The 18,565-nt window shown below is 39.0% G+C and overlaps 1 protein-coding gene across 2 annotated transcripts in view; it reads left to right on the top strand.

The window, feature by feature from the left end:
• MYO1D (myosin ID) overlaps positions 1 to 18,565 on the top strand; it is a 285,823-nt gene that overhangs the window by 103,473 nt on the left and 163,785 nt on the right. Inside the window, exons 12-15 of one of the 2 annotated variants that reach the window (XM_081027840.1) lie at positions 879 to 949; positions 4,577 to 4,651; positions 7,970 to 8,102; positions 13,691 to 13,857. In XM_081027840.1, coding sequence (XP_080883966.1) covers positions 879 to 949; positions 4,577 to 4,651; positions 7,970 to 8,102; positions 13,691 to 13,857 — 446 coding nt within the window. Of the gene's footprint in view, positions 1 to 878; positions 950 to 4,118; positions 4,231 to 4,576; positions 4,652 to 7,969; positions 8,103 to 13,690; positions 13,858 to 18,565 lie in introns of those variants that run through there. The other variant, XM_081027841.1, reaches the window with a different exon arrangement.

Raw genomic sequence — 18,565 nt, 5'->3', positions numbered from 1 at the left:
CAGCTTAGCAAAACACAGGTGAGTCAGGCTGTTGTGTACGTAGGAAGCACCGGTGTTGCATTCGGAGCGAAGAATCCTTCGCAGAGCTACCACTTACTGGCTATGCCACCTTGGGCCAGTTACCTAACTTCTTTAAGCCTTGGTGACCGTGTGTGTGAGAGAGAGCTTATAATACTTATTTTAAATATCAGCTGTATAGATGATGTAATACAGAATTGTACACCTGAAATTATGTAATTTCATTAACAATTGTCACCCCAATAAATAAATTAAAAAATATATATACATCAGCTGTGAGGATTGAATGAGATGTATGTGCCTAGCAGACAGGAAACCCTCAGTACGTTTCTTCTTAAGTGGACTGTGGAAGAAAAAGAAACTGTATCAGTCAGGGTAGGCTGGGCTGTGTTAAGAGAGCAGCCAAGCTTAAGTATCATAGATAATACAAGTCTGTTTCTCTCTTTGGAAGAATGGAAGACCCAGACTTCTTCCATTTCCTGGTCCTTCCATCCCATAGGCACCATCCTTCTCTGTTTCCAACTAGTGGGAGGAGAAAAGACATTACAAAGGAGGATCACCCACTTCTGACCAGCTTTGGCCTAGAACAGCCTCGCCACACTTCCACGCCCCGTCTATTGTCCAGAACTTGGTCATTTGGTAATATTCAACCGACAGTGGTAGGGTGTGGATTTCTGGTGGAAAAGCTCTCAGTCTTTACCACGTAAGCAAAATATTTTAATCAAGCACCACACAGGGTGATTTCATTCATATTGATACCATGGTTTGTAACATCAAGATCATCTTATGTGAAGTTGGAAGCTATTTTTAGCAAAGTGAAACTACCTGTTTTGAAATGCATCTCCTTCTTCATTTCTCAGCTCTGTGCCTCAGATAAAATCCTGGAGTTTGATCGAGATTTTCGAATTCGACATTACGCAGGTGATGTCATGTGAGTATCTTACTTTGGTCCCTAATGTGATTTGCATGCAGCCTCACTTCAGAAAACATATAACCAGGAAAAATACACATTTTTTCCTCTATCCATTTGTATTTTCAGTCATTTTATATACCACTATATTTTAATCTTTTCACTTAAACAAAAAAGCTGGCATAGCTTCCTTCATGCCTCGCTTTCGCAAGGTTTATTGAGTATACACTGTGTAACCATGCACAGTTCCTGGAATCGTTGGCAGTCAGTCAAAAACAACTGATGGGTAAATACATCATGGAAGTATGTTAAGAGCTGGGATAGAAGAATAGATAAAATGGGCCTTTCCCTGAAGAAGCTAACAGTTCAGTGGAGGAGCCAAGAAGAGACATGATAAGTCACTATAATGAAGAATGGAAAGGGCTAAACGAGAGATGCGTGAGATGTTATGGAAACACTGGAGAAGGAAAGATTAATGCAGAGTGAGGAATGGAGGAAGTGATACCCAAGCAGAGTCCTAAAAGTAAAAGAGGCTTAGTCAGGGGAAAGAATTAAGAAGAGAGGAGGGAGAAAAAAAAAAAAAAAAAAAAAAAAAAGAAGAGAGGAGGGAGAAGAGAGGGAATTCTGAGCAGAAGAGACTACAGGTAGACAGGTCTGGAAAATGAGAGTCATTGCTCTGTGTGATGAACTACAACCAGTCGGGTAACTCCGAGCAAAATCCAGTTTTGCCATATTATTTTTCAGATATTATTTGAAAAGTAAAATTCACATGAGCCACATTTTCTGATTATAATAAAAGTAGATAAGAAAATATAACTAAATATATATAAATAAATATAAATATATATATAATATGTATATAAATATATATAAATATATACATAATATAAATATTATATATATAAATATATAACTACCATAGTGTTTTAGTTCCCTAGGGCCGCTGTAATAAATTACCACAAATTGATGGCTTAAAACAAAAGAAATTTAATTTTCCCACTTTGAGAAGCCAGAAGTTTGAAATCTAGGTGTCAGCAGGGCCGTAGTCTGAAGGCTCTAGAGGAGAGCCCTCTTCCAAGGTGGCCACAGGCATTCCTTGGCTTGTGGCCCCATCACTCCCCTCTCTGCCTCCGTAACCACACTGTCTCCTCCTCTTTGGTGTGTCTGTGTTAAATCTTACCTGCTTCTATCCTAAAACTACACCTGTGGTGGCATTTAGGGCTCACCTGGGTAATACGGGATAAGCTTCTCCTCTCGTGATCCTTAGCACAATCCCATCCTTTACCATGTAAGGTCATAGTCACAGGTTCTGGGGAATTGGACGTGGATATTTTCCAGGGGGGCATGTTTCAATCCACTGTACTTACTATGCTTCGACTGTCCACTGAGCACTGCTCCTTATCTTATTGTTTAAAATGCCCTCTTGTTCTTTCTCCTTATTTTTGCATTAGGAATTCTGTTCATATTCATATAACTCATTATAGGAAGAGATGAAACAACAACAAAAAGCAAATGATGATCTCTATAAATGCTGAAAAGACATTTGAAGAAATTTTAATAGCTGTTCCTGATGTAAATTAAAACTCCAGTCATAAACTAATATGGCTCAAAATTATCTCACACACACACATACACACACACACACACACACACACAAAAACTAGTCATGACGCTGGTATGGCACCATTTTCTACTTTTCTCCAGTCCTGTTCCCATGTTTCAGGATACTAAAGAGGGAAAATGCAGCCCCTTACAGACATTTCCCATTGAAGACCTGGGCCTCACTTACTGGCTGCTTTCCTCCAGCTCAGAATGGTGTAAAAGCAGAGCCAGACAGAGGACTTAGACACCACCCAAGCCAGCCCTTTGGTTTTACACATGAAGAAACTTACATTGTACTCTTAGCCAAGGTCACACAGCAAGTTTATGAAAGAGCTGAGACAATACCTAGGTCTCCCGACTCCCAGTCCAGGGTGCTAGCTGCCCTCTTTGAGTGATACTCAGTGCCTCAGACTTTCCCTTATTTCCTTAAGCCCTTCAGTCCTTTTCTAGATTTTTTCCTGGGTATCTTCTGTGTGCACAATATTTTCTAAAGTATGAGCCCTGGTCACAAAGAGCTTTCCCTGGAAGATGCGTACATAGCTATATGGTTTGACGTGTATTTATACACATAAGTATGTGTATTATGTCACATAGATATGTACGTGTATAAATAAATACATGTATACACACCCACATACGAGCACAGTGATACAATAAAAGATGGTCTAAAATAACTGCCATGTGAGTTGTCCGAGTTCAGAATAAGGTAATGATATGATACTTCTAGCCGTGTGTAAAGCTGGGAAGGCTGATGCTGCCTTGGATCCTTGGATGTCGTCCTTGGATGCTGAGAATTATTTTTATAGGAAGAGGTGGGAAGGGTGCTAAAAATATTCAGGAAATAGCAACTACGCCCATTTGGGGAGTGTATCCTTTTTGTAGCATGGAGAAGTAGAAATGCCTGGAAAAATAGGTTGAGATCAAATCATAAAGAGTCTCAAAGGACAAAACTAAAGACTTTGAAGTTTGAATGTTATGGGTTAGATAATCGATTGAGTCAGGTGACTTCAAGGATTCAGTCAAAAAAGGCTTGAAGGTGTAGGAAATAGACCCAGGGTGGGGGAGGCAAGGAAGTCATTTTGGGCCTGGTGACTTTAAAGGGCCCGCGTAACCTGAAGGAACTCACTTGCAGAATGAAATGTGTCACGCTGAGACATTGGCGAGGGGTAGGGGTTAGAGCTCGGAGAACTGTCTACATCGATGTGATTGTCAAGGAGGAGAATAGAGACAGGCAAGAAAGCAGAGCTGTGGGAACAGCTGCGTTGAGAGTTACCACTGGCTCAACTTCCTAGCCTCAGTCCTAATCGCCCAGAACCCTCCATGAATTGCTTTTATACCCCAGCCCTGAATTTACTCCTCCCAGAGTCCATGCAGGTCACTGCTCAGAACAGCTTCCATTCCTCCCTTTCTCATCTGCAATCTTAGCTGGACTTTTCAGACCTTACTCATCTGCCTTCCCCCAAACCATGAATACTGCCTCCTCCTTTTCTCCCAAGGATGCCACGCATGTGCCTGCTTCCATCCCACCCCATCGTTTAACCTGTTGCCCTGTGTGATCGGCCTTCTTCTTTTTCCTCTGCTTCTCCAGCTCTTACCATCCTTTGCAGTTCTTCCTGGATTCTTTTATCCCACCCTGAACACACTGAGCGAACCTTAGGCAAGTCACACTTGACCTCCCTACGGATGAGACTGTTAGTTCCTGTATGTTGCTGTCTTGCTTTTCTCTTAGGAAGGCTGGATGATAAATACAGCTATTTATAGTCTAAACGTCATCTTCTTGAGGTAAGCGGTAAACCAGTAGAACATGGTCTTAATCGTAACGATGATACTGATGTTTGCTTTCCTTTCAAGGAGTAGAAACCACAGCCCCTCTATTTAGTAGGTAAATTTAATATCCCTTAACACACAATGTAGCAGACAGAATCAGCTTTATAATAGATTGATTGCATAATTAACAGTGGAAGGGCTTGTAGACTTCTAGAAAAGCTTCATTGTGGCTCTTGCCTGGTGAGTGATACATATTTTCCTATTTTTTTTCTCTATTAGCTATTCTGTCATTGGTTTTATCGACAAAAATAAAGATACTTTATTTCAAGATTTCAAGCGCCTCATGTATAACAGGTAGGATTAAATTTTATCTTTATATTAAGCTGTTTGACATATGTATTATTCAGTATATATGCCTGTGATTGTTTTTATGTGATAATTTTAAGATTTTTCCAGCACATTTTCTAGTTTTACTTAATCATACTTAATGAATGAAAGAATATGTTAACTTTGTGGTTAAGACATCTGTAAACTTAGGGCAGGGACCATCTACTAAATGATTTTTCTTGCGTTCCCTTGGGTTGCCTTGGTTTCTCTGTTCACTGCTGCCATCCTTCTGGTACCCCGTACCAGTGTACGCCATCGTTCCCAGGTAGGCCAGTGGTGATGGGAAAGTGTCAGATGACCTTAGGCCCAGCCAAAAGCTTTGCATACTCAGATGCCCACTGCAGTGTTTTCACCTCCATCTCACAGACCGCTCTAATATCAGAGTGGTATCTAGTGTCCGTGCTGTCCTGAGTGGGCAGAATCTTCTCACAATCCAAGAAAACGTGAACAAGCTGTGGCAAAGGATAGCCAAGTTCAAACTCCGAATGGATACTTTGGAAAGAAGGCCCACGAAGGAGAAAAGATTCTGAGCCAGCTTCTTCTTTTGGATCAGAGAGAGAACTGTAGTCCCTCATTTATCAAGTCTACTCAGTCAGTTTGTCAGTAAATCATCACAGATGTACTGAGCCCCTCTGAGCCACACGTTTGTCTATGCTCTTGGCTACAACTGTGGGGAAACAAATTAAATTCCCTGCTCTAGTGGATCTTATAGTCTAGTGGATTTATTTCCAGAGAAAGATCTATAACAGTCACATGGAATGGAATAATTGCATTGGCATGACAAGCTATTTTTTTTCCTGTTGGAAAAACCTACTTGGGAAGTCGATAGCAGTGAGAACTCTAGTTTATTAATTGACAGTGAAAAATATTACCCATAGAATCCAGAATACTTAATGGCTTGGTAAGCATGGAATCGGAACAAAGGAACTTAGCTAAATCCAACAATTAAAGGCGTCAGGCTAAGATGAATCCATTTCACAATAGGGATGGTCTTGCCAAAGGTGTAAAAAGATTAAAAGCCTGTTGACTGCAACTTATTGGATATATTTGCATAATAGCAAAGGCCTTGCCAAGCGGATGGCAAGTCTTGAAATTATTTTGGGTAGAACTACCCTCCTAGATGGTGCTTGGATGGGCTGTCTTTGCCTCTGGACACTTTCCAGTGCTTGTGTGGCTAAATAGCCCTCCCGCCAAATTTCAATCCTTTCTTTCTTTGTATATAAAGAGGAATCCTTAGATCTCTAGTTCTGTAGACCTGGAGAGTTTACCTGGATGTTCGTGTGCGTGTGTGTGTGTGTGTGCGCGCGCGTGCACGTGTGTATGTTGAGTGTAGGTGTTGTGTGTGCATGTGTGTACGTGTGTTTGCATGTGTGTTGAGTGTGTGTATGGTGTGTGCATGTGTGTGTGTATGTAAATGAAGGAGGAAGGGAGCAAGCAGGTGGCATGCCAGGTGCAGACTTTTGTTGAGACTACTCTGGTGTTAGCCAGAGCAGTTCTGCTTTATGTATTATACAGACTGGGTTTCTGGATAAGTAAGCTTCCCTTTTAAGAAAAGTTCTTTGAATGTTTGAAAACTATTTTGTTAAACTTACATTCATGACTTACTGGCCTCAAAGTTCTTTCTATTTAAAATGATTGTATGTGTCTGTTTTGATTCATTATTCACCAATTCCACTGTTTAATCATCATCTTATGTCCTTTATTTTCAATACTCCGTCACACAGACACACACACACACACACACACACACACACACACTCCGTTTAGTATATGTAGTACGGGAATAGTCTCTAAATATGGCCAACAGTGAGTAAGGTGGTATTTGGGGTAGAAAATGCATACACCCAAAGCCGGTGAACTTCAGATTTTGGCACACATCAGAATTTTCAAAGTACAGGTACAGTGCTTTACTTTCCAGAGATTTTATTGAGTAGGTATTAGGAAGGCATCCAGGCATTATGTACACTAAAGGTTGAGGGCCATTGCCTTAAATTCTCTCTCTGCTATATCAGAATGGAAAAGTTAAGGAAAAACAATATACATTTATGTGTTTATTTTTATTGATATGTGTATCATTGGAAAATTGTGGAGTAAGACTATCAAGTAATGAAACTGGGTCCCTAAGCCACAGATCACTGCATCATTTTATGGCCACTTTTGATAGGAGTTGGCATTGATTGCTAGCAGTGGTGAGGGTGAGGGGGGTGGCTCTGTCTTCACTCACAGACCCAGTCAATCTGCACCTCACCGTTTATCTTCTTTGCTCTTTTGTCACCTATTCCGGCATTTTGCAGCTATTATATTGCATCTGTGCCGTATATACAGAAATTTACCAGGTATTTGGGAAACCAACTCAATTTTCTCAATTTTACATCAGGGTAAGTAAAGTGGGCAAAATGATAGCAGTAGTAAACACAATTAGCAAAGCATGTCCATGTTGTCTTTTCTCAGCCCCACAAGGTAAAAAAAAAAAATCTGACAAAAGAAAACTTTCCAGGAAGCAAGCAGTATTTCAAGTTCTAATTCCTTTAAAACCAAAAGCACTCAAAATGAAACCAGAAGAAAATCAGAGTTGAGACCACCACACATGGTTTTTTAAACATCACCACAGAACCACGTAATGAATATATAATTTTTAGCATGAAAACTGGCCTGAAAAGTACACTTTTAGAATTAGATTGTAACAGTCTTGTCACGTCAATAAAATATTGTAACAGCCAATGTTACCTATAAATGTGTTTCAATAAATTCAGCTGCAGTCAATAGATTTACTAGAAGACAGTGTGGGTATTTTATGTTCCTGTCTATATTTTTAGAAAGACCAGGCTTTTTTGGTAGGTTTACCTGTTCTGTATGACTATTTGTTTCATCCAGAAGATACTTTCATGTTTTCTGCTATCACATTGAGAATCGTTTTCCTACTATGGTGTGTCCTCATTCTTATCGCAACCACCAAAACCATTTTGTTTTATGTATTAACTGTAAGAGCTATGTTAACCATTTGAGGGTCCTAGGTCATAATAATATCGATGTGACTTTAAAAAGGTTTAAAGAATTTTTTAAATGTACGATAGTTTGGATACACCGTCTCCATCGGTGGTGTGATATCTGTCCTGGCACTTTCGGTATAATTTTCTGGATAGCATCATTTTTCCAGTTAGGCCTTGTGAGCTCAGTCTGCGGTCCAGTTGTGCCTCCCAGGCTCCAATTCAGCAGGATGGCTTAGCAATTCTTGTGCAGCATCTTTGAATGTAATGTTTGAATCGCTCCTTCTGTGCTTCTCAGTTCAAATCCTGTGCTGAAGAATATGTGGCCCGAAGGCAAACTGAGCATTACAGAGGTGACCAAGCGACCGCTGACTGCCGCCACCTTATTTAAGAATTCTATGATTGCTTTAGTAGACAACCTGGCATCAAAGGTAATCATTTTATTTTCTAAATATCCATGTGACTTCGTAGGTTTCCCTCTCTCTTGGTATATGTTATAGAGAATGTACAAGTATGTATGATTTGCTTTTTAGGTGATTATAGTAAATCAAATTGAAGAATATATATTTAAAGTGAATGTTATAATAGAATTTTTATTCCTTTCTTTTTGGTAATTCTAGTAAATCAAATGGAAGAATATATACTTAAAATGAATGTTTGGATATAATTGTTATTCCTTTTTTAAAGTAATTATATTAAATAAAAGTGAAAATGTATGTTAAAATATTAATGCCTTATTTTTTGTTGTTGTTAACATGACCAAGTAAAACAGATGAAATACTTTTCTTAAATTTGGGCTTTTTATCCTACTGTTGTTGTCAAGGGGAAAGTCTTAGTGATGTCTTTAATATATGTATATTGCATATATTATATATATAAAATATATAATATATATTACATATGTAAAATACATGTGGCATGAAAACTGGCCTGAAATACACTTTAAGAAAAAAAACATTATATATATGTATGTATATACATATATATGTATATATATGTAACTGTAAAGTATAACATGTGCCTGACAAAAATGAACTTCAGCCTTGTAATGAAGACAAAGCCTGGCTTAAAAAAAAAATCTTGAATTAAATTGTAATACACAATCCATATATGATATCTGAATACAAAATGACCAGCTAGAGTTTTAAGAGGAAATCTGGGATTTAAGTATTGTCCTTAGGCTCTTTTAAATAGTTGAAATATGAAGGTGCATTATTGACAATTATTTTTGCTTTTTATTGTTCCTTTGAGTTCCAATACTGATGGATAACTTTAGTCTTGTTTTGTTTTGTTTTGACTTAAGGAACAGATTTCTACTCTTTGCTGCTGCTGACAAGTTTGATAAATTAGGCAGCATTCCGGGACTCATTATTTTTAGTTCCTTCATTTTTATCTTTCTCTTGTGGTGCTTTTCTGTGTATTTTCTTCTTCATTATTATCTTTTTTTTTTTTTTTTTATCAACTTTCTCTCTAAGAATTTAAATTGTACCGTTTCTGGTTACTTCACTGTGGAGAAATTAGACAAATGCCACAAGAACTTGTCTGTTCAGTAGCTTTCTGTTTCTTTTCATCAGGATTCTTTGGCCTCAAGTAACAAATAAGCACAATTTGTGGGTTTATATAATCAAACCTCCAGAAAAGGTGGGGTAAAGACACCATAATTGAAAACTAGAATTCATTAGAAGTGTACCTCTCAACTTCTCTCTGCATGTCAACATCAACCTACCTCATACGGCAAGAAGGAAAGTGAACCTAGAAGGAAGGCATGTGACACAAGAAATAGAGCTGAACACAAAATTTTATAAAACATTTATAAAGTATATTATTTATAAATATATTCTTTATAAAATAGATTAACTAGAAAAGAATCACTTTTATAAAAATTGGTAGCTAAATGTGCATTTTTTAAAAATAAAAATTCTAGAACCATGTATAATTTCTGTATCGGGGTTGCGTTCAGCCGCTAATAAAAGAGACCCTCCCCACCTTCCCGAATTAGTAGCTTAAACAAGAGAGACATTTATTTCTCTCCTGTAAATGAAGTACAAAAGGACGTATCGCGGGCCTGGTGTAACAGCTGTAAGGTTCCTTCTGTCTTTCTGCTCTGTCATCCTACTCATCCTATTGCTTGGTGTCCATTCTCCTGGTCTAAGATGGCAGCTGGAGTTGCTTCCCTTTTAAAGAGACTTCCTGGAAGTCTCACACAGCAGTTCTGCTACATATCATTTGCTATAGCTAGCTGCCAGGGAAACTGGGGAGTACATTTTTATTCTGTTTAGCAGCGTACTCAGCTAGAAATAAGTATTCTGCTTCAAAATAGGAAAGAGATACTGAATACAAGGTGGGTAACTAGGCTAGTAGTTAGTCTCTCCTGCAATTTTCCAATCTGTGTATTTATGGAGGTGGGGGAGTGAGGGAGAAAGCAAGGATAAGAAAAAGAATAGAGACAATTTATCAGTCCAATAGAAGGTAGGAATATGGGTGGGGCAGAAACAAAGGAAAAATGTTAATTGCATTGAGGAAATACAAAATAATGTGATAGAAAAAAATCTAAATAATTGGTGCTCCCCATATGTGTAAATGGGCTAAACAGACTAGATAGGTGGAAAATCGAGATATATGCTGCTTACAGGAGATATCTAACTAACACTATGCAGAAAGATTATAAACAAGGAGGTAGCTAAAGACATACTAAGCCCCTCCCCCCAAAAAATGATTAAAAGCAATACTAATGTGAGAGAACATAGAATTTAAGAAAAAAAAGTATTAATACAGATGAAGAGACTAATAATAATACAACGAAAATACCCAAGACAATAAAGATATTTTGAGCTAACAATGTAGCCATTATACATGAACTCCATAAAGCAAAAAAAGAACCTGAGAATTTTTAAAGGAAAAATTGACAAGGCCACAGTCCTAATGGGAGATTTTAAACCAACTCTACCAGAAACTGATAGATCAAGTAGACAGAAACCTTAGTAAGAAAGCAGAAACTTTGAAAACCAAATTTAAACTTTTATTTCATAGATAAAAAGAGCTCTGTACCCAGGAATTAGGAAATATATATTCCTTTCAAGTGTACATGGAATATTTACAAGAACTGACCACATGCTAGATCACAAAGGAAGTCTTAACCATTTAAAGAAATGTATATATAGCTACATTCTCCATCCTCAACAAGTAAAATAAAAATCAGAATTAAAAAGGAAACTTTTAAACATGCTTGGAAACTTTAAAAACTACTCTCTTAAATAACTCACAGGTTGAAGAGGAAATCATAATGAAAATTACAAAATATTTGGAACTGCATGACAAAGAATTGATCAAAAACTATAGACTATTCCTAAAGTGGCCCACTTATTATGCCTTTATTTAAAAAAAAAAAGAAAAAAGCAAGACTGAAAGTAAATGAGTTTTCAACTCAAGAAGCCAGGAAAGGAACTCCAAAAGAAAACCTAACGAAAGAAGTAAAAAGTAATTTTCAAATAGCAAAAGTTTAAACCAGTAGATCAAAAAAGGAATCAAAAGATAGACCGTTAATAAAACTGATAAAAAACAAAAAACAATATTATGAATGGGAAAAGGAGGCTTCATGTGTTACAGAGATTTTTGTGTGTGTGTGTTTAGAACAACACTATTATTTCTCATGATTCGGTGGGTCAACTGGCCAGTTCTTCTGCTGGTTTCACCTGGGCTTACCAAGTGGCTGTCCTCAGCTGGGGCTTGATGGTCTACAATGGCTCACTCACAGGGCATGGCTGAATACTGAACGGCTGCGATAACGTGGCCTCTTTCTTGACATAGTTTTTGGGCCTGGGCTTCTTCACATGATGGAAGAAGTGTTCCAAGAAGACAAAGCCTCTCAAGGCTGAGACTCCAGAAATAACCCAGTATCACTTCTACCACATTGTGCTGGCTAAAGCAAGTCACAAGGACAGCCCAGATTCAAGATACGGGGTGGAAACTCCACCTCTCCGTGGGAGATGGTGTAAAATAGTGTCGTCATGGTTTTCAGTCTACCACAGGGGAGATGAAAAATGTTGACAGTGTGCTGGGTAGAATAATGGTCCCTGCATTCTAACGCCGGTTCTCTAACACCAACTGAATGTCCTACAATTCAATTCAATTCTGACACTAACTACCCAGAATAGCCAGATGCAGCGATACAGTGTGACAAGATCTGGACAGCCTGAGAGCAGGAGCTTCTGTCCTATGTAGTCAAGGGTGCGTCACCCCCCCAGTACATCCTTATGTCCACCAACCAGGAAGCTTCTCAGAGTCTTGGCGTCCTGAGCTTTTTTATTATATCAGCACCTCATTACATAAGAATGTTTGATTCAATCTCCAAACCCCCTCCCCTCCCCAGAGGTTAGGCAACTAAAAGTTCCAGCCCCCCAATCCTGTCGAAGGTTTTTCTGGTGACTAGCCTTTATCCTGAAGCTACCCAGGGGGCTGGGCTTGAGTCAACTCATTAGCATAACATATTCTTATCACTGAGGAAATTCCAAAGGTATTGAGACAATGGGGGGGTAGGGAGGGACAAGGATATCTTCATCCTAGTCCCCAGAATCTGTAAACATATTATGTTACACGGCAGGAGGAAATAAGATTGCAGATGGAGTTAAGGTTGCCAATCAACTGGCCTTAAAATAAATCCTGCCTTATTCAGGTAGGCCCAATGTAAACACAAGAGTCCTTCAAAGGAAAAGAGGGAGGCAGAAGAGTCAGAACCAGAGAGGTGGAATCATGAGAAAGACTCAGTTGGCCATTGGTGGGCTTTGAAGATAGATGGAGGCCCCAAGCCAAGGAAAGTGGGCAGCCTCTAGAAGTTGGGAAACAAGAAAACAGGTTCCAGAAAAATAACAGCTCTGCTGACACCTTGATTTTTAGCCCAGTGAGCTCTATTTCAGAATGCTGACCTCTAGAACTACACGAGAATAAATTTGCGTTGTTTTAAGGTACTAAATTTGTGATAATCTCCTACAACAGCAACTTGGAAACTAATCAAGCAGGGCTTAGGAAAAGGAAGAAAACAGCCTTGCTTTTCATCATGGAAGGCAGCATGATAAATACATACTTGGAGCTTCCTGTTTAGATGTTAAACACTGTTACTCTATTCAAAATGCAAGTAAATTCCATTCTTCAAATCTCTCCTGCTTCTTAAATTATTTACTACTTTACCTCCTGCCCTCAGTGCAGCTCAAAACTGCCCAGATTAACTCCAGAGGACTCCATCACCTAACTAACATACGTCTGTGTGTCTGACAAATAATAGATTCAGAGAAGGGAAAGTAACTCTTTACACTGATAAATAGGATCCATTGACCTCATTGATTCATCCAGTAATAATTTTTTCTCTTCAATTTACCATGGTCTATGCCAAGCACAGTTGTATATTCAAAAGGAGTTAGGATCTAATGTCCGGTACAAAATGTAATTGGCACTCAGGGAAGGAAGTTTTTGCTAGGCTCATTCTTAGAGTCACGGCGCATACAGGTGGTTCTGTAACTTCTCTACTAATATACTTATAAACTTTAAGTACCGTACTCATGTATCTTAATCTCTTTTTCAAAAGCACAAATATGATGATGATGATGGTTGACGTTTAATTGAGCACTTACTATGTACCAGGGCTGTGCTTAATATTTTATATTCTTCACCGCAGTTCATCTTTCCTACAGCTCCTGCCTCTTTCTATTAAATTATTCCTTCTGTTACTTTTTAACCGTGTTTCCGTAAATACACAAAAACTCAAGGTTCACATCTCTCTTTTTATTTAACTCCCCACTTTTATCCCCTTTCCTAAAATAGAATAAAACAACATTTTAGCCAGATGCATGGGCTCTTCCAACCTTGAACTGGAGGGAAAGAAAGAATAACTTCTTTATTCGCAAGTATATGCCCGAGAAATTAAACGCACAGGGCTTAATTGGACACGACACTAATTACGTGTTAGTGTCCTTAGTCTGGGGTTTTTCTCCAGCGAAACGTATCATTTGCTGATTTATGTCTTTAGGAACCATATTACGTACGTTGCATCAAACCCAACGAGAAGAAATCCCCACAGATATTTGACGATGAACGCTGCCGGCACCAAGTCGAGTATCTTGGACTCCTGGAAAACGTGAGGGTGCGACGGGCAGGATTTGCTTTCCGCCAGACCTATGAGAAGTTTCTTCACAGGTGAGAATAGACTAAACAAAGAAACCCAATAGCACGCTGAGGATTACAGAGTCTTCCCCATGTCTGACAAGGCGTCAGCACCTGTTAGACAAGCCAAATATTTGTTGAATGCACAAAAGAATGAGGAAACCGCCAATATGAAAGACTTTCCCAGAATCAACAGAAGGAGTCTCCTTGGGTTCGTGGTTTATGGACCATGGGAAGAAACATGTAGTGTTGGTGAGGAAATGTGGGCATCATAGTGTAGTAGGGAGAACAAGGATTTGGAGTTGACATCTGGGTTGGAATCCTGACTGTGCCACTCATTGACTGTATCATCTTGGGCCAGAAATTTAATTTCTTTGATGCTGTTCCTGCTTCTGTAAAATGAGTATGGTAACACCTACTTCATAAGGCTGTTGTTATGAGGATTAAATTAACCTAAATAAAAAGCCTAGATGCCTGGCACATAATAGATGTTCGATGAATGCTGCTTATCATTACTGATATTATTAATTACAGTTGAACCTAGGACAGTGCAGAGGTTAGGGGCCCCAACCCCCCCCCAGTTGAAAATTTGCATATAACTTTGGACTCTCCAAAAACTTAACTACTAGTAATAGCCTACTGTTGACCAGAAGCCTTACCAATAACAGAAACAATTGATGAATACATATTTTGTATGTTTTATGTATTATATACTGTATTCTTAAAATAAAGTCAGCTAAAGAAAATGTTATTAAGAAAATCATAAAGAAGAGAAAAGACATTGAAAAAAAATTTGCATATAAGTGGACCGGTGCAGTTCACACCCATGTTGTTCAAGGGTCAACTGTATACTAATAACAAAATACTGAATAGTTAATTGTGGAGGCCCCAAAATTAGTCTACCTGGTTGGAGTCCTGACTTTGCCATTTCGTAGTTTTATAACCTTGGGCAAATCACATAACCTTTCCGTGCCTCAGTTTTCTCATGTGTAAAATGGGGATAATAATAGTTACTACTTTGTGGGGTTACTGGAGGATTAAATGAGATAATATATAAAAAGGACTCAGAATAATACCTGGTGTATATTAATCACTCAGTTAATGTAAGATATCTTTGCTATTGTTGTTGTTAATAATGGTAATGATAGTTGACAACTGGACTTATAAAAATAATGTTTTAATTCCATCTGTGCCTTTATTTTTAAATATGTATTGAACATTTCCTATGTTCTATAATACAGATTCCACAGAAATACGAATAAATAAATACATAAGGTATTGGATGCTCAGAAGAGTCTCTAAGGAGACAACAATGACAGGAAGTAATCAGCTATACAGAGGTCAGAGGTCAGAGAAAAGAGCAGGTGAGACAGAGGGAGGGAATAGCAGGGAACAGGCTCATTTGCGGTAATAAGTGTGGTGTTTTAGGTACCAGATGTATGTAGGCCATTAAGGTTGGAGGATGCTGAGTGACAGGGAAATGGTACGCGATGAGATCAGAGAGATGCAGAGGGGCCAGAGCATGTTGAACTTTGTAATCCAGGCTAAATTGTTTCAATTTGGGCTAAATGGGTGGATCTGAAGCAGGGAGGGACACAATCTTATGGATGTTTTAAGATACCAGTGCAGCTGTTGTGTGACTAGAAAGCAAGGAGACGTTCAGGGATGCCATGGCAGGAGTCCAGGAGAGTCCAGGCTTAATGACAGTGCTTTGAACAAGGGATTACTGTAGATGCAAGAATAGTAGACAGATCTGGGATATGTTTGGAAGGAAACGTGACAAGCCTTGTTCATGGATTGGGTAGATGAGAGGGGACTAGAAAAGAACGAAGGATGACAAGTAGACTTTAGTTTGAGCATCCAGGTAGGTAAGCATGACACCATTTGCTGAGCTAGGAAAGATTAGGGAAGAGAAGTTTGAGGGAGGAGGGCATGGATCAGGGACAAAGATGGAATCAAGGTTTGTCTCTTGATTTTGTTAGGTGTGAAATGCCTTCTAAACATCTAGATAGAAATATTGTTCAGTAAGCTATTACGTATACATATCTGAAACTCCAGGAAGTCCAGGCTGGATATAGAGATTTTTTTTTGTAATTAGCATATATATGAGTATGAACTATATGTTAAGTCTTGGAACCAGCTAGAGAAGAAGAGGAGGTCCATGGCAATATGTAGGTTTGTGGTCTGACACGAAGGAACCAGCACAGAGAAGGAAAGGAACAACCGACGAAGTAGAAGAAATAACAGAAAAGAGTTACATCACAGAAGGCAAGGAAAAAAAGCATCTCAAGAAGAAAAGTGCAGTTACCATATCAAATCTTGCTGTGCAATCAAGTGAGATAAAAGCAGGGGCTGAACCATTAGATTTGGCCACATAGAGATCAAAGGAGAAAGGGCTGGGCAGAGCCCGGTTTCGGCAGGATGGGAAAGTGAAGTGAGGAACTGGATGCCTGTAGACAACTCAAGAACGTGTGCTGTGAGTCAGAGCAGGGAAAAATGGAAGCAGTAGCTGGGGCGGGATGTAAAGTCCAGAGATCCCGGAGATGGTTTGTATGCAGGTGGGGATGATTCAGAACAGAGCGAGACACCCGTGATGCAGGGGGGAGCGAGGGAATTGTAATAATAACATCCTTGAGAAGGCGAGGGATGGACTTCCAAGCACAAGGGGAAGGTTTGTCAGCTTCGGATAGGAGCAGGGACACTCCACCCATAGCAACAGGACAAAGGCAGAGAGTATGAATACAGCTGCAGGAAGCCTCAGAGGTGAGCTGATGGATGGCAAAGACGAAGATGGTCCTATTTGATTGCTTCTGTTTCCTCAATCAAGGATGAGGCGCAGTCATACTCTGAGTGGGAGGATTAGGAGAGGTGGTGTAGGAGTTTGGTGCAGTGAGAATACTCATTTTGGAGAGTGGGAAAACATAGGTTTGTATAGTGAGATTGCTGCCAGGAAGATCTGAGTGCCCATTTGAGATGTGAGGGTAGAGATGGCTGATGAGACCTCACCCAGCATCATTGCTTTTTCTCCACCAGTGTTCAGCTACTTGTCAGCAGAAGTGAAAGGGACTGCTCTAAATGGGGACTCTTGGAATGACTAAACCTTTGTAGCATAATAGCCTGGAAAATTGAAATTTAAGGTTATGTTGATCAAAAGGTTATGTTCAAAACACTATTTTCTTTATTGAAATCACACTGTTCTTTAAATTTGGTTTTTCTTTTTTTATTGAGGCTATCTAGTAGAAATGTTTTCATGAGTAGAGATGTGTTCATTCTGAGTCTTGATCAAATACACTAATAGCAAGATTGCTGGACTGTTGTTATTGCTCTTAGCATTCAACCAATGAATAAAAGAATGTGTTTTTATGCTGTCATCTATGGAAAATCAACAGAAGTTAAATATTAAAATGAGCAGGGTGGGGGTGGGTAAATATAGGATCAGGCTAAACTAAAAATATATTTATCTAAAATATATATTTATCAAACTAAAATTGTATTATAATGAGACAAAGAGGAAGCCATGAAGAGTAGTTAAAGTAAAACAATAAACAAACTTGATTTCGGGGCTAGGGGGGCGGACAAACAATTTTCTAAATGCATATCTTTACCTATTTTTAACCTTTCTGGACTTACTTTACTTTCAACTTCAAATGTTTTGGTGTGCTTTTTGACATGGTAGACATGCCATAAGGATTGGATTATGTTTTCTAATACTCATTATAAAAACAAAAGAGAACAGATTAAAAAGAACCTATGGATTTTAAATATGGCAATCTTAATGGTGCAAGCTTCCCTTTCCCATTACCACTCCAGAACATCCCCAAATAATATAAAACATGTGTATTTAAAAACCAAGTAAATACATGGCCCCACTGTGGTACCAAAAGGGGATTCTCAGTAAACCTTGAAAATATGAGTCACTCCTAAATATGATATGAAGCAGATAGAAGGACCCAGGAGTGAGCCAAGATCACAGTTTTAAGGAAAGCCTGCCTCACGCAGTTTGCACTGCCTTTCAGGAAGCCATTCTAGCTGCTGTGCTGGAGTGAATGTACCACAGCTGCAGCACCAACAGGCTGCCATCATGGCCAGGACAAGTAACCACCTCCGCAGCTGCAAGGGAGAAGCCTCGTCTTAGGCATAATGGCCAAGACCCAGGAAGCAAAGGCCCAGATGTACACTCGCTCCAAGTAGTACACAGAGCCAAGTAGTCATGGAGCCATATTTAAACTCAGGCCATTGGCTTCTGAGCCTGCAGTCTTCAACAGTGCATTGCCTCATCACTGAATGCATGGCTTTCAAATCCCATGGAATAAAGCCACTCTATCTAAGAGAAAACAGTAAAACAGCAACAGAGGGAAAGCACAACTAATAGAAAATAAGAAGTTGAGCAAATTGAAAGATGTTAATAATCACAATCAATGTTTAAAATTTCCCTTTAGAAGACAGCAGAGTGGAAAGGCTGATGTCAATCTAATTGCTGATTATTTAAGTTGAGATTAGCTTTTCTCTAAAACCATCTAGGAAGAGTGCTGGATAAGAGGTGGGATGTACATACAGGAAAAATAGCCTATTTCTACTCTGCAGGCTGCATGTGACCTTCTGCTTTACATAAAATTTAGAGTTTGTTCACATTGAGAAATTGACACTTTTATTGTCATACTGACTAACAGCGGGACGTGGCAGCGAATAGAAGGTATGTAGGACATTGCACTCATGTTTCCAGTAATGGAGGGAGAAAAAG

This window comes from Rhinolophus hipposideros, assembly GCF_964194185.1.
Source record: "Rhinolophus hipposideros genome assembly, chromosome: 20".
In the NCBI taxonomy this organism is placed as follows: domain Eukaryota; kingdom Metazoa; phylum Chordata; class Mammalia; order Chiroptera; family Rhinolophidae; genus Rhinolophus; species Rhinolophus hipposideros.
The sequence above is the reverse complement of the archived record's forward strand: the minus strand, read 5'-3'. Positions and strand labels throughout refer to the sequence as shown.